The 16,800-nt window shown below is 40.3% G+C and overlaps 1 protein-coding gene across 6 annotated transcripts in view; it reads left to right on the top strand.

Moving 5' to 3' along the window:
• MICAL3 (microtubule associated monooxygenase, calponin and LIM domain containing 3) overlaps positions 1 to 16,800 on the top strand; it is a 155,216-nt gene that overhangs the window by 127,483 nt on the left and 10,933 nt on the right. For 5 of the 6 annotated variants that reach the window (XM_026868080.1, XM_026868081.1, XM_026868083.1 and 2 more), the window contains 4 exons: positions 1,182 to 1,232; positions 5,019 to 5,126; positions 5,881 to 5,974; positions 10,459 to 10,509. In XM_026868080.1, the coding sequence (XP_026723881.1) occupies positions 1,182 to 1,232; positions 5,019 to 5,126; positions 5,881 to 5,974; positions 10,459 to 10,509 (304 nt within the window). The remainder of the gene's footprint in view (positions 1 to 1,181; positions 1,233 to 5,018; positions 5,127 to 5,880; positions 5,975 to 10,458; positions 10,510 to 16,800) is intronic. The other variant, XM_026868085.1, reaches the window with a different exon arrangement.

The following is a 16,800-nucleotide window of genomic DNA, read 5'->3' on the forward strand; positions in this document are numbered from 1 at the left end:
TTGCCTGGAATCCTAATACTGGAAATATCTCACCCAAGTATGGTGGTGGTATCTCATTTTCTCCCATTTCCTGTTGCTGAAGTTACTTTAAGAATTTATTTGCTCAGCATCTGCCTATTTTCTAAAGAATAGTTTTGAGAATTAATTTATTTAGAGGAAATGAATGAGAACTCCACTAGTTTTACTGCATCCTGTCCAAGGATGTAGAACATACATACCAACACTGGAATGCCTTGATGTCAAAAGAAATACAGCTGATCTTCAAATCTGACAAAACTGGGTTTGTGATGATTTGGGGTGGGGGCTGTCATTTTTAAGCTACAAACTGGCTGCTGCTTATGGATAAGAGCTGACTTCCTGTGGGCCACATGACTTTTATGTGAACCCCTTCTTTAAACTGAAATTCTGCTTGTGTTGCTTTGTTCATACTTGTAGTGAGCTTGCTTCCCAGACAGCTTGCTCTGTTTAGCCTGTTCTTTGTGATCAGCAGTGAATTAATTCAGTGTTGTTTAATGTAGTGTCTTTCAAGAGAAGCATCTTATAAAGAATTTCTAATGTAAATGCCTCATGGGTCTTCTGCTTATAGGTGTGTGTCATTTTGTGTGTGTTTGTCATGTTCCTGTACAATTGTAGCGTCGTGATCAGATGTGTGTTTTACTACCACAGGTAGCTTGCTTTTTACTGAAGTTTGCATACATGCTAAAGCTGTTCTATGGCTTTTCATTTGTGACTGTTTCTAGACATTTGAATGTGAAAATGCAAAATGCTGGCTGTTTGCCCAGAATGGCACAATGCCCTCTGTACTTCATAACATAGGGGTATTTATCTCTCTTATAAAACCTAAATAATTTACTTGCCTTATTTTTGAGGAGAGGGTAATGTAGAATGTCCTTGGATAGAGAAAATAGCTCTCCTCGTCCTCCCCTCCCCATCTCCTCATTTTCAAAGAGGCTGACAAAGCTAATTGCATTTAGGAGAGTGCTAGAAACTTGATTTTCTGCACAGAAGTTCCATTGTGCTTCATCAGTCTGGGTCATGTTCAGCATTTGCACTATTTTATGTTTCATTTAAAAACAGCTTTGTTTTATTACTGTGCATCTGTTTTCAATGTTGAATTGATTTTACTTCATTTTGTACGTTTTATTTTTATTTTTTTTTCCTTTACCATTCCCCCTTTAAAGTCGATTTATGTACCACACGCCTTGGCATTCAAGAGATCATATTCATCAAAGGTAGTGTGTCTCCATTCCCACTAGTTGGCCATTGCTGCATTGCATGCCCCAATATTAACCCATTGAATCCATAGCTACCCATCACATGTGCACTAACATCACAAACATTGACAGTGCATGCATGAGATGTTAGCAGACATGGGCAGCAAATTCTTTGTGGAGGTTGTCTACCAGAAATGCATTAAGATCCATATTGTCTAGTTAGAATACATGTAATCATCAGTGCAGAGCAGTGCACCACCACGCAGAGTGGTGTGGATGATCTTTCAGCTTCAGAACAAATTGGATTTCAAGGTAATTAATTACATAATCATAGAAACTTAGAATGATTTGTGTTGGAAGGGGCCTAAAAGATTATGTAGTTCCAAGCCCCCTGCTATGGGCAGGGACACCTTCCACTAAACCAGGTTGCCCAAAGCCCCGTCCAACCTGGCTTTGAACCCTTCCAGGGAGGGGGCAGCCACAGCTTCTGTGGGAAACCTGTTCTAGTGTCTCACCATCCTCACATTGAAGATTTTCTTCCTTAGATCTAATCTAAATCTACCCTATTTCAGTTTAAAACCATTACCCCTCATCCTATCCCTACACTCCCTCATAAAGAGTACCTCACCATCTTTCCCATAGCCACCTTCAGGTACTAGGAGGCTGCTATAAGGTCTCCTTGGAGCCTTCTCCAAGCTGAACAAACCTAACTCTCTCAGTCCTTATAAGGGAGGGCTCCAGCCCCCTGATCATCTTTGTGGCCTCCTCTGGACCTGCTTGAGCAGGTCCATGTCTTTCTTATGTTGGGGCCCCAAAACTGGACACAGCACTCCAGGTGGGGTCTCACAAGAGCAGAGTAGAGGGGGAGAATCCCCTCCCTTGACCTGCTGGTCACACTTCTCTTAATGCAGCCCAGGGTACAGTTAACTTTCTGGGCTGCGAGCACCCATTGCTAGCTCATATTCAGTTTTCCATCTACTAATACCTCCAAGTCCTTCTCCTCAGGGTTGCTCTCAATCCACTCATCGTCCAGCCTGTATTTGTGCTTGGGATTGCCTTGACTCATGTGCAGGACCTTGCCCTTGGCCTTGTTGAATTTTACGAGGTTTGCATGGGCCCACCTTTAAAGCCTGTCAAGGTCCCTCTGGAAGGCATCCCTTCCCTCCAGCGTGTTGACCCCACCACCCAGCTTGGTGTTGTCAGTGAACTTGCTGAGGGTGCACTCAATCCCACTGTCCATGTTGCCAACAAAGATGTTAAACAGTGCTGGTCCCAACACCGACCCCCGAGGAACAACACTCGTCACTGCTCTCCACTTGGACATGGAGACATTGACCGCAACTCTTTGAGTGCAACCTTTGAGCCAGTTGCTTACCACTGAATTGTCCATCCACCAAAACCATGTCTCTCCAATTTAGATACAAGAATGTTGTGCAAGAAACTGTCAAATGCTTTGCACAGGTCAAGGTAGATGATGTCAGTTGCTCTTCCCTTATCCACCAACACTGTAACCCTGTTGTAGAAGGCCACCAAATTAATGGCAAATTTTGCCTGACAAGTGAAGCCACGTTGGCTGTCACCAATCACCTCCTTATTTTCCATGTGCCCTAGCAAGAGTTTCCAGGAGGATCCGCTCCATGATCTTGCCAGGCACAGAGGTGAGACTGACTGGCCTGTAGTTTCCTGGGTTCTTCTTCTTTCCCTTTTTAAAAATGGGGTAATGTTTTCCCTTTTCCAGTCAGTGGGAACTTCACTGGTCTGCCCATGACTTCTCGAATACGATGGATATTGGCTTAGCCACTTCATCCACCAGTTTCCTCTGGACCCACGAATGCATCTCATCAGGCCCCATGGACTTGTGCACTTTCAGGTTCCTTAGATGGTCTCAAACCTGATCTTTTCCTACAGTGTGTGGTTCTTCATTCTTTCGGTCCCTTCGTCTGCCTTCTGTGACTTGGATGGTGTGGCTGGAGCCCTTGATGGTGAAGACAAAAAAGTCATTGAGTACTTCAGCTTTCTCCATATCCTGTGTAGTCAGTTCTCCCATTTCCTTCCAAAGAATGCCCACATTTTCCCTAATCTTTTATTACTGATGTACCTATAGAAGCTTTCCTTGTTGCCTTTGATGTCCCTGGCCAGATTTAATTCTGTTAGGGCTTTGGCCTTGCTAACCTGATCCCTGGCTGCTTGGACACTTTCTCTGTATTCCTCCCAGGCTCCTTGTCCTTGCTTCCACCCTCTGTAGGCTTCCTTTTTGTGTTTAAAAACACATATTCTTTTTTGTAATACTTAGAATATGAGTTCAAGTGAATCATCACACTTTAATCAGTGTACTTCAAAATTGTTGAGTTCAATGAAATCTTAGTGAAACTCTGTATCAACCTAAAATCAAGATAGAGGTTCCATTTCTATTTCAGGAATGGTGCTTCTTTCTGAAATTCTTGTCATATCTTCACAGTCACAACAGTGTTACATGGGATAGGAAAGTCACACCCTTTATCACTTTGCCTTTTGATTTGGGTTTCATTGTAGATTTTGTGTTTTTTTTAAAAAAAGAAAAAGTGAAGTGTTAAATTCTTGGAGCTTTAACAATGGTGTTTGATAACCACCTATCTGAGGGATTTTTAATAGAGCTGATCCTAACTTAAATCTCTATTTACTGAGAACAATAAACCAGAGGCAGACTGATGAATGTGGCAGTACAATAACTAGATAAAGCAAATTTCAGGGTGGTCTGTCTTAACATTTTGTCTTTAAAGTGGACTGTCCATGGAGAAGATCTCTTTCTGGAAGTGGGAGACATCTGTTTAGAGCTGTCCCTTAAAACTTGCATACACGTATGAGGGAAGTGTCGTTTCTTCACTGTAGTTCACTTAATGCAGCTGTGAAGTTTCTCTGACACTCTTAAAAGTCTATGAGAGGAAGCCTTCTTAGACTACAAGATAACCAACTAGTATACCTGATAAGATACTAAACCCCATTTCAGTAATGTAAAAAATACTTAGTTTTAAACTAGATTCACTGAGGGAAAAGGAGGAAATACCTTTCTGTTTCTGTAAACGTAGCCTTTCTCCTTTTGGATGGCTTCTGGTGTTGTAATATTCTAATTTTAGTTCAGGAGTTGTTTGCTCTGTTTCACACCAGCCAGTTTTGTGGGGTTGCTCTTGAGATGGGGTTTCCCATCTCACACCAGAATGTCATTCTGTTTTCAAATGTCTTTTTGCCTTCTTGATGCATAGAAAAGTTGCATAAATTTACACAGGACATCATTACCAGTTATATCAGTATAATTCCCAACTCTGGATGTTCTTGCTCCAGAATAAAATAGGGAGAGGGAAATACCAATACAATGACACTAGTCTATAATAATTTCTTAGTTTATAGCGTTGTAACTCTTCATGTAGACATGCCTTTACCTTCCTTTAAAATGAAGTCAAGGTGACCCCTCTATATGGTACTCATTGATTTAACTAAAACCATTTGGCTAAGTCTATTGAGAAATAAAACAAAAATTGATTTGATCTTTCGGGAGGGGTTTCATCTAGCAGTAGAAGGCAGGGGTGGGACATTAGATAAAACCATAGCTTTGCAGTTGGCTTATTTGCTTCTTCGCTTCTGGTTTGACACTGAAATTGTTGCTCACTGTACTGTGAACACCTTTGCCTACAGAAGCTTGACTTTTGACACAGCTATGGCAAAGACAGAACACCTCCCTTCTGAGATTTTGGAAGAGAAAATGGTCATCCCTCCCCCCATACTTCTGAGCATGCAAATAAAGTCTGCTCCTGTTTTTCCTTCCTTCAGAGAGCCTACACAGAAGAGGAACTGAATGCCAAGCTGACCCGTCGAGTGCAGAAAGCTGCCCGTAGACAAGCCAAGCAAGAGGAGCTAAAGAGGTTACACAGAGCTCAGGTAGTATCTCACAATCCTTTTGTCATGGCAGACAGTTAACTCCATGTGAAAGCACCATGATCCTGACATTCCTCTGAGTGTGTCAGAAGAGGAACCAGAGATGGGACTTTATTTCTAAATGATTGTCCTTGCTCCTACTCCCTCTTTCAAATTTGATTATCATGTCACAGACATAGGAAGAATGGCTGAAACTTATCATGATAGTTTTTCAGTGAGAAAAATAATGGCCCTAACACCTCTGTAGATGGAGGTGAGTGAAGCATCATGCACTGAATGGAACAGTGATAGTCAGATAATATCCAATGAAGCTGTACCTGTCATTGCTTTGCTAGATCATGCTGCTGGGTGAAGTGTTACCAAATTAACCTTTAATTACCAGAGAATGTATTGGAAAACTTCTGGCATCAGCTATAGATTATGGGATTTCTTTAAAACTCAGGGTAGGGGCTCAGCTGGCTGAATAGCATCACCTTTCACTTCAGCGTTTAGTAAGGTGATTGGAGTTGTAGCAAGTAAGTATCAAGGTGTTTGCAAAATTAAGGGATAGGATGCAAGGGGGTCTGAAGGATGTTGTTGCTGGAGGGATTGTGATGATAGCTTTTAAAGCAGTTAGCTTTTGAAGCATTGTATTGTTGTTGAATACAAATATTTTTGAAAAGGTCAGTTTGACTGAAGTCTTAGTGCTGGATGAGTGCTGCAGACAAGGCAGAAGAATTGCTTTTGTTGAGGTTCTGTCCCATTCTTCTCTGAACAGATCATCCAGCGGCAGCTTGAACAAGTGGAAGAGAAGCAGAGGCAACTTGAGGAGAGAGGGGTTGCTGTGGAGAAGGCCCTCCGGGGAGAAGCAGGTATCCATCAGAACTTGGTTTGCTTTTTAATGTTTTCTTAAGTGCTTGTGCAGTACCCCATAGCTGCTTGGATTTTAGAGGCAATTGGACCATCATAGCCTAGAGATAGTCCAATGTGAATCCATTCACCCTTTTGTACTATCTTTTGGAGGCCTTGTTTTTCCTGTGTTGCTTCTAATTCTGGGACTTCCCTGTGGGCAGAGACTTAATTCGCCTGTCTTTGCCTGAGGCTTAGGAGGTAATTTGCCAACTATTAATAACAGTGTTTGACTGTTTCTGCATATTACTGAATATTACAGCTGGAAAATTGCAGGGGTTTCCTAGCTGCAATTCACATAAAGCTGTCACAGTAATGAAACCCTGTTTGTAAGGAAGTAATTGTGAAATTGTGTGTGCTTTCTCTATTGTGTTGAATTATCAAGGTAGTGTACTTACAAGGGACCATCACAGAACATCTTCCTCACTGCACAGCCCAGCACACTGGCTACATCCAACAAAGTTGTGCAGAACAGAAATGCACAGGTATACTGAAAGGTATCCATGTCAAGCTGTTAAAGGAATGTTATGCATACCTGAAATTAAATTAAATGAGAATCATCTAATCTGGAAAGCATGTGAGTGGAGGAGTACTTGGTTCAGGTAATAGTGTAACGATTTGGAAAAAAGAATCCTCAATTGCAAAGATTCAGATATCCAACAGGCAAATGCAGTGTGCATACACCTGACAGGTCCAAGATTATGTACCTGATTACAAGGGTCAGAGATCAGAAATGGTAATAGTGGAATAGGTGTTTGGAAAATGTTTTGGCTTGTTACTTGGATTGAAGACCCACCACTGTGCCTGTGAAGATGGAACATGATTTAAGTAGTGAAGGTTCACCAGAGGAAAAGTCTGTTGTGACTTCCTGCCAATTATTACTTGCCCCGGATTAGGTATGTTTGATGCTCCCTAAGGGTGTACCAAAGCAGCAAGACTGAGTGGTTACCAAATGAACTAGGTGCGACAAGTGTGGAGAACAATCTTGAGGACTTCAGAGGTTTTGTTATCTGACTGGCTTCTTCATTTGCGAGTTCAAAAATATAGCTTTGTGCAAAAACTCCCTCTTTGCGGTGGTGCCTCCTTCCTTATGCTATGTATTTCTGTGTAGCCCCACTCTGTTCTCTGGCCTGCCAGTTACTGCACTTAATAAAACCACCTCTCTTATCTCTAATTGTTCTTTTTCTTCTTTTCATCTGGAAGTCCATGTTGATTACTCAGCTGCTAAATGAATTTCATATAAGACATATCAGCACAAGTGGGAGATCTTAGCTGCTGAGAGAACATTATTCATGATAGAAGAATGGTTCTTCATGATTGAGGAATGGTAGAAGAATGCCTAAAGAACATTCAGAGAGGGCACAATACGACCAAGATTAAGAATTGCTATTTTATATGGAAGACAGCAGAATGAAACCCTTGTATAACTAACTTCTCACTTCCAGTTCTCCCAAAATGAAAGCAGTCTTAGATGAGCTTGTGTATTTGTGAATTTCCTAGCAGAATTATGAAATTGTAGGTTGCTCTTTGTAAAATGAATCTTTCTTCTTCAGGAAGTCTCCAGGGTATGCTTTACTCTTGCAACATGTTTCTATCAACAGATCATACATTATGGTTACAGAAGCTTAACTCTATCATAAAGAATTCACCAGCCTCAACTCTTCCAGTTATTTCAGGGGATTAACAAGAAGCACATTCAGTTGGGGGGGGAAAGCATGTTCTAACCTGTGTTGACTGAAACACAAGATTATAAATTAATTCCATGCTTCACCCCTCTAGCCACTCATGCATGGACATTTTACATATGGTTGCAATAAAATAACTGAATTTCTTCCTGTTAAAATCTGTGACATCATATTCCATAAGTTCAATTAATTTCTCTCTTCAGTAGCCATTAATTATTCAGAACAGTATAATTTTCTTGTCATCTGCATTGCCTGAGGCACTGACCTAACAGTGACCACTCCACTCAGCAAGTATCATTGGGTAAAGCTCTGGAGTCATGCTCTTGTCTCTGATTGGTCCCTCCCCTAATGAAACCATGTGGACAAAAGTTAAAAAAGGGAAGGGCAGCATATAAAGTGCTGTTGTCATCTGGGGAAAAAAAAAAAAAATCTTTCCTTTTAATAAGCTTTCACAATGAGAAAAAATGGGGGAGGATGGGAGGTATGCCTCCTATGCAAATACTCTGTCCACATTAATAGTGAAGGATTGCAATACAGGATTGAAGTAATGGCTGTCCCCTAGGCAGCAACCAGTATTAAGGGTTCTAGGAAAACATATTAGGCTCTGTAATGAGTGGGTTATTCAGCTTCCTTCTCTGTAGGGAAAGAACAAATCACTCACTTGAGCATTTATATATGACATTTTAGTAGTAGCAGTTTTCCACTACTAGATACTTGAAAAGCCTGACAGAAGAAACAGAATTCTGTATTTTGTAATGACACTTTTCTTTTTGTATTGTAGAAAAATATAGACAAGACCATCTGAACTACTTCTCTATGTCATTTATCATCTTTTAGTATGTTGCCTGTTAGTCATCTTTCCTGTCTGTGAAGCATGTGAAATGTTGCTTTTGTAGAGGTGTTCCATTAACTTTAATTTCTCAGATCTCCCAACCTTTGGACCCCATTCCATTTTTAGAAAAAAGTACTTCAGTTGGACTGGTAAGAACAAAAATCAGTACTATGGGAAAGAATTTGTTTACTTAAAATAATTTTGCTTCTGTTTTCCATCCATTTTTCATTGTCCTTAATATGTTCTTGACAAGTGACTTATACTGAGACTGTCAATAAATTCTTCACAGCAATGCCCTGCTATCTTCTTGCAGGATTAAAGTTAATTTAGATCTTAGCAATAGGTACAGATAGGTCAATACTCCTTCCAGGAATTTCACTCATTATCTGATAGTTGTCAAGTTGGAATATTTATATGATGAACTAATCATACTCAGAAACATTTTGGAGGTCATTCTCAACTTTAAATTTGACAGGATAATTGCACTTTCTTGGCTACCTCCTTGTCTTCTCCTTTTTTAAATTGCTCAGCCTCAGACAAGGTGCAGTTGGTCTTTTATTCTTTTAAAAGCTGAATGCTCAATCTAATATTTAGTTTCTGATTCAGAAAATAATCTCACCCTATGATTACTTAATTGCCTTAATATGATTATCTTTGAGAATCTTACCCTTTGATAGTCACATTCATAGCAAGAATGAATGATTTGGAATGTAAGCTCAATTTCAAGTGACAGTGTAAACTCTGTTTCAGGTGGCAAGTTTGTCATATACAGGTGATCTAAGCTTTTGTTATCTTTTTTCCTTCACCTCTGCCCTCCTCTTTTCTTGCATCATGGTATGAAGAATTTTCCCATTTTTCTGCATTGTCTCAAGAGACACCTTGAATGGGATTTCTATTAATGTAACAGTATTTCATATTGTAGTGCACTCGCCTGTTTGGACATACTTCTGACTTTGATTTCCTGTGTGGAATTTTTATTTTTCAATTATTAACTTAAAAAATATGTCAAATAAGAAATTTCTGGGACCTTTTATTTCCTCCCTTATCCTCCTTTAGCATAAACTTTGATAGTAATTTTTAAGAGCTGGAAAAATGTCTCCTACTGTCATATCAATACTGCAAAATTTAGGAGCCACCTCTTTACATCAAGTGAATCCCATGCAGTGAGAAATAGTGCTCTCAGTACTCCCATCTGTCTCTTCCCCAAAGAAACGTTACGTGGTGCTAGATTCATGGTGTACCTGTCTGTAGCAGCTTTGGACATGCACATCTCTGTTCCGCACACCTATGTGCAGGTTCTTTTCTGGCACAGATACTTCATTAGCAGAAACACACACACCAATCTTTCTACACTTAAGCATTTGCCATTGGCATCAGTGCTCGGCACACCCGTATGCCATGTTTACACATCCTCCACTCACTTGTCTCCTAAGAAGTCAACCCTTGCACCTTTCCTGCAGCTGACCTAAGAAGTGACACTGTTTCCTTCTGACATGTTGCTCATCATGAAAGCGACAAGATTAGTTCTGCTTTTCTCAACAAGAACAAGACAGACATCAGTGTCAGGTACTGGTGCAGACTGAAATAGGTGAAGTGTCTCTGTGTAGACTTCTTGATTTTTCCCCTTGGAAGTCCTTGCCTGACTGCTGGAAATTTTCTCTTGATCTTCCCGACATATATGTTTGTGATATATATTTGTGTCTGTACATATAGATATAGATATATATATATATACACAGAGACATGATTTTTTTATATATATATATATCTATATAGATATATCTATATATGTGCCCATATATATAGCTGCATGTTTCTTGTTTGCCTTTTTTTGTTTCTGTCTATGTCTTTGTCACATATATTGCTTTGATTGTGTGGTGCTAGGGTGGGTATCTGATACAATAACTCTGTCTTCACCAATTCCTCGTAGACTATTGGGGAGAGTCTTATTACAGTGACCTCATCGACTTGCATCTGGGTGGTATGTATGGCTGAACCTCCTGCTGACACTAACCCTGCTGACACTCCTCCCCAGCCCTCCCTTCACCTACTTCTCCCATCCTTGGCTCACAAACAAGGAGAAACAGCCCTTGCACATGACTGGCTGTAGCAGAACCCCTTTTCCAGCTCAGGAAGAGGAGATCCTGGCATGCTCCACAAACTATGTGTAAGGCTCCCTCTTCTGTTCTCCACAGTGCTGATTATTTTAAAATTTACTTACTGTTTTCACTCCAGCCACCTTCCCTGCTAGCAGTGGAGGGCTGTTCTGGTTTTTTTGCTTCTCCTTTGCAAAGTCCAGCTCTACCATCCAAATCCTCTGTAGGAAAATATTTTAACATGAAGGAGACAGCAGAACTGACCTGCTCCCAGGAGCTAAGGGCACTGTAAAAGTTAGTCATGCCATTGCCTCCCTCTTCCCCTCCCGAAGCTCATTTCCTTCTTCCAAAAAAGCAAGAGTGTGTTGATGATCTAACAAAACCAAAATGTTCCCTCAAGGGACTTTGGAAATACTTGTAGATGACTTCTTTCTTCTTGTTCTTCTAATTTTTGCTAGAATCTGCTGTTAGAGTTTCTAGTCAGCCCAGTTTGCATCAGTACACAGCTAATAAGCTTCTTGCTATGTTGTGGGGTTTTTTTAATATCCCATTTAGTCCTAAACACACGTTACAGTGTTTAGCTCTTTTTTTCACTTTGCGCCATGGTTCTGCATTTCTTTAATTAATGTTACTTCCTGAGTCCCTTAGTACATTTGCAACTTTTGGGTTGCAAATTGCATTTGTTTAGCATTTGCCCATCTTGAAAATTAAAATTCCCTTTTCTAGTTTAATCACCCTTAAGTCTATGCTTACAAAATAAACATGTCTGTCAGCAGATCCAATAGAAAGCAAACTCTGCTCGGTTGCTTTGTCATCTGAGGGTCTCATTTCATTTGTCTTTCAGAGTATGAAGTTTCTTGATCTAAGCTGTGTTATTGTTGAGGGAGTGCATAACAGTCCAGCTCTGCAGAGTGAAAGATCCACACGCTCTAGGCCTGATCAAAGACACATCACTAGAAGTCTTACCCTGATTTCATTGTGTTCTGCATTTGATCCTTCAAACATAATTTTTCACAGGCTTTTAACGGTCATTTTTTTTCTCCTCCTCCAAGGGAAGGCCATCCCACACAATATCTATCTGTAGCTGTCTGTTGGGAATGACTCCAAATTGTCCTGGTGCAATAGGCTTTTATTGAAGAAAATCCACCTGAGTTAAGAATATCCACCTAAGTTCACATTTCAAAATGGAAGACTTTTCTCCTTAGCAGATCTAATTTGTGGCCCAGTTCCCCTGTGCTAATTTTGATGTGATAGTCATCTGCTAGCCCTGTGCTTCATTCACTGTTCAGTCCCTCTGGCGTTCTTTCCTAGGGTATCTTCTGCAGAGAGACTTTGAAAGCCTCTTCTTAGTTACGTCCATCAGGGCTGACCCATACTTGTATGTGCATAGAGTAGGAGCTGTAAAAGGGTTGATGCTGAATTACACTTAACAGACCCTTATCCCTATTTAATGCTATTTTCACTATACTTCTCCCTCCTCCTGCTTCTCCTCCTAATGCCTCTATAGAGGCAGTGATCCCATCAAAATCAATAATAGTGGCTTTAAGAAAAGCAAAATAATCTTTACTTAAAGGGACACTGTCACTTAAAAAAATACTGTGTTGCAGAAAATGTTGATTGAAAATTGAATTTACTGGGGATTTTTTTGTATGTTTGCTTTTGTAATTCTCTGAACTCAGTCACCCCAGAGTGGTCATTTCTGATCTACAACAGGCTGATTTTATTTATAGGGTGACTTAGTCACTTGCACTTCCAACAGTCAGAGACAATGTTATGTTTATTAAAAATGGTTGATATATACAGAAACTCAATATTTTAATTCATCTCAAAAATACCTTTTTCTAAACAAACTTTAAAAAAATTAATTGGGCAGTATCCCTTTAAATGCAATGAGCAAGCATAGCCTGTCTGGAGTATGTGGCTTACAGTATTGTTTTGTTGCCTCTGTAGTTTGCTTTGTATTTGCTTTTGGGGCTGCCAGAACACTTTTGCCAGAGGGGATACATTGCTCTGATTATACTTGTCACTTTTAAGTGGCAGATTTAGAGCTCGGCTTCAAAAGTAATATGTCTGTCCAGGATGTTGCATTGGGGTGGAGTGCATTAAAATCTCTGGAGCACTGTGTGGCTGCATGGTCCTGCTGGCTGCTATAAGCAGCTAAGACGGCTGCATGATTAATTGTTCTACTGTCAACTTGTGTCTCTGAGGCATAGACATGACTCTAGAGTCATGCTGTCAGTAGAATGATAAGCAAAATTACAAAATACTTTGAAAAGTTATCTGTAAATTGGTGGTAATTTTTGAATGATTAGGGCGTTAATTTATTCTGGATTTCCTTTATACTAATGAGAGTTATGTTTCATTCAGATGTTACAGATTGCTCAACAACTTCTACAAGGGGGTGGTAATTTCTGACATCCTTGGTTGTTCCAGTTTGCAGGATTATGATTGCTATCTTAACTACCCCCATTGCTCTGCTCAGATGCCATAATCCTCTCTTCCTGTTCTAAAATGTCATGTACTGTTGCTGTAAAGCAGATGGGGTTTTTTTCATGCTACAGATGGTCACAATTCAGTTCTGAGTAATTATGGCTATGTGTATATTGTATATGCAGTTATGTTAAAAGAACATTACAAAGGTTGCCGAGGTAACTGAAATTAAGATGTTGTATTATGTTTATATATCAACAGATTTATAACTTTTAGATCCATCACAGAGAGCTCTGCCTCATGCTCTTATGGAATAACTGATAGCAACTCTAGGTTGTCATCCTCTACATAGATCCTCATGGAGAGGAAATGGGACATGATCAGTGGATTTCACAAATGTTTGCTGGCAGCTGTGGAGTGGTGAGACTTGAAAACACAGATTCTGAGCCAGATGCTGGAAGGATATAGTGCTCAGTTGGATGCACACTTTGTCCTTTTTATTCCCTTTTACAGTCCTTGTCCTAATCCTGTCTTTTTCCATCCAAAGCTCCTTACCCCAATTCTGTTTTCATTCGTAATCCCAGTTTCTGCTTCTCAGGAATTTAATTTTAATCCTGTCTTCTTGACAAAGAAATCCTAATATTCTACCCCTCAGACCTTGTATTCCTCCCCTAGATGTTCTTAGTCTTTCACTCCTGCTCTGGCCTTCCCACTGACTCAGTCCCCACAGTTTCAGGCCCTGCCTCTGGCCTTCTCCCAGTATTTTTGGTCTCTGCTTCCTCTTCTACCCAGCATTATTTGTCTGGAAAATTGTAGGTTGTATCTTCTCCACAAATCTAATTTCACCCTTTTCCTCTCTGTCTCTTTTCCTTTAGTAGTTTGTATTCTCAGTCTCCTTGCTTAATTAGTCCCAGCCTCTCTTCGCCCTTACCCACCAGTTCCTTGTCCCAGTTTGCTCTTTGTCTCCCTGTGGAAAGTACCTCTCTTGTTCCCTCTGTGTTCACATGATTAGCTTCCTTTTCCTTGCACCCACCAGGGAATCATTGAAGAAACTGCCCCACACTCCTGTCTTGCTTTGCTCTTGGCTGGAGTATGCCAAGACAGGCAAGAAGGATGTAAGGAAAGAGGGCTGATATGTTTGATAGTGCTGATTTCCGACATAGGTTTACCCTTCTTGACAAAAGCCTTGAGAACATCAGGTAAACATGAGGGAAAAAAACAAAACAGTGCAACTGTGGTTGCTGTGGTACTAGCACTCTACAACTTCAGTTTTTATTAGCTTATTTAAAATACTTGAGCTGACCCCTTTAAAGTCCTGCAGATCTAACTCTGCAGGGCTGGAGTCTGATATACTCAAGTGGGAACAGTCCTATTTCTTGTGATTGGCAAACACAGCTCTCCTGGAAGAGGAGTGGAGTTGTAAGATAAATATTGTGTTTTGCAGCCTGCAGCTGCTTTTGACAGTGAAGTGATTTGGAAACATGGGGTTTTTGCTGTGAATTTGGAGCAGGAAAGATCACTTGATAAGCAGAACTTGTCAAGTATGATTAGAGTTCTTGCTAGGTACTGGAAGCAAGCAATTATCATTTACTTCTTTCTGCACACCTCTCACAACGGCATACAAAAACTATTAGTCTTAGGAGACAGGGTCAGTGCACAACTGTTCTAATTCTTACTGCATTTTGAAGTGTCTTGAGGTTTAGTGGAAGCAGAATTCTGTGCAGTCATTTCTGTGTATTCTGCTTCAACTATTGCCTTCCCTAGTTTCCCATCCCTGCTTTTTTTTCCCTCTGCTGGATAAATAAAGGTGTGGTTCAGTTTGCATGACAATTCAGTAGTCTGTGTGTTTTCCACAGATTTCTTCTAGTGACTGTACTTTACAGGATATTGATTTTGATTCAGTTTTAGTATACGAAGTCAGACACACTGAGTGATGTGTCTATGGGATAGCTGTCAGAATCTTTGCCCTCAACTTTATAATACCTGCAGTTGTGTAGATGTTATTCTCTAGGAAGTGACTTTCTGTATTATTGCTCTTTTACAATGCTGCTGTTGAACGACTGCAATAATTCATAAAGTTGGGGTGCTTTATTTTTCAGTATTCAGGTTTCTGACCATAACCAATTTTTAAAAGGTGGGAAAGAGGATATTTCCTGTGACCTGTGCACAGTTTGTCTCTTTTGGACTGATCCTTATTTTAAGCACCAAGTGAAAATTTGAGTTCTTAGTTTGTCTGCTAAATGGATGATGGAAGTTGATAGTAGAGTAGGAATTTTTGAAGTATCATGCTCTTAGAGAGTGCCAGCATAATGGTGCATGAGAGCTGAGATTAGCCTCAGAGCTAGATTTCCTGCCCAGGAAATTGTTACTGATTTCCAAACTGCCCTGGTTAGTCAGTAATACAGAAATCAGAGTCTTTGGATGCAAAGTTTGCAAAGGATGTGATCCCATTTGGTATGTGGTATATCTGTTTAAGTTATTTTGATTTGCTCACCAGTTGTCATGAATCATCACAACTCTCATATCACAGGGCATGGGCAAATAATGAAGGAGATCAATGTGAGCTGTATTTTGAGGATAATGATGTCTGCTACCCCAAACTTTCTGCTGTGCTTTCTTCATCCTGATTGATCATTTTTACTACTGTGCTTCAGATTTTGAAGAAGTGTTATGTAGCTACAGCAGAAAAGGACAAAACCAGTCTGAAGTATTGCTCTTTAAACAACAGGTAAATGAATAGAAGACAACAGTCCAGTGTAGCTTCAACAACGAACAATGTACAGTGAAAAGGAAGGCGCATTTCCATGGTGGCTATACAATTTCTGTTCCTTGTTCTGGAAGAGGCTTTGGAGCTGTGGTATTTATTCTTGGCCTGGCTCTTGGTTTCCATCCTGTAGCAAAGTCTGCAATCTCTCGAGAGTACTGTGGCAAACAAGGTCTTTCTTGTCATGGCTGCATGAAAGACTTTCCAAAAAGATCTGGGAAAGGCTTCTTTTCACAGAGGCAAGATAATTCTAGTCACTTTATTGATGGGATGTGACTAATCCGCACGGCAGAGCTTTCCACTTCTCCAAGATGTTCAGTGTGCTCAGGAGCTGGGGCACCTCAACGAGCTGCAGCTCCTGCCTCCATACCAGTCACCCTGTGTGTCCTTCTGAATGCCTCTGCTTGCCAGCAGCTTGGACTGCTGACCTCTGCTTTGTAGGCTTCACGTGCATTCAGAAAATTTGACCTGTGGCATTGAAAAGGAACAACTTGTGGTAAACACATTCTATTGGCAGCTTTGCCTCTCTGGGAAAAAAAAATTTAAAAGTTATAATTTTCTGTCCAGAAACTACAGTCATGCCTCAGACTCCTAATAACAACATGGAGGGAACCCAAGAAGTGAATGGTCACAGAAATGGTTCTTCTCTTGCCCTTCAGTTCCTTAAAAACAAACTTCAGCAGGGCAGTAGGAAGCTTGTTTTGCTGCTGCCAGCAGCACTCTTTTTCATGCTGTGGATGAAGATCTATGTCAGCAGACCTGGCTTGGGTGTTTTGTTGGTGGAGGAGACTTAAACAGAAAGAGGGCTGTTTTTTTTAATTTGCTTGACAAGAGTGTTTTTCCCATTAGGCCCTGACTCCATGTCTGGGAAAATTGTCTTGCAGTGATGACCATGTTTTTGAGTTAATGAGACCATGACATGGTGATTTCTCTAAACAATATAATAATAATAATAATAATAATAATAATAATAATAATAATA

This window comes from Athene cunicularia (genome assembly GCF_003259725.1).
Source record: "Athene cunicularia isolate RWA chromosome 1 unlocalized genomic scaffold, athCun1 chr1_part2, whole genome shotgun sequence".
Taxonomy (NCBI): Eukaryota; Metazoa; Chordata; class Aves; order Strigiformes; family Strigidae; genus Athene; species Athene cunicularia.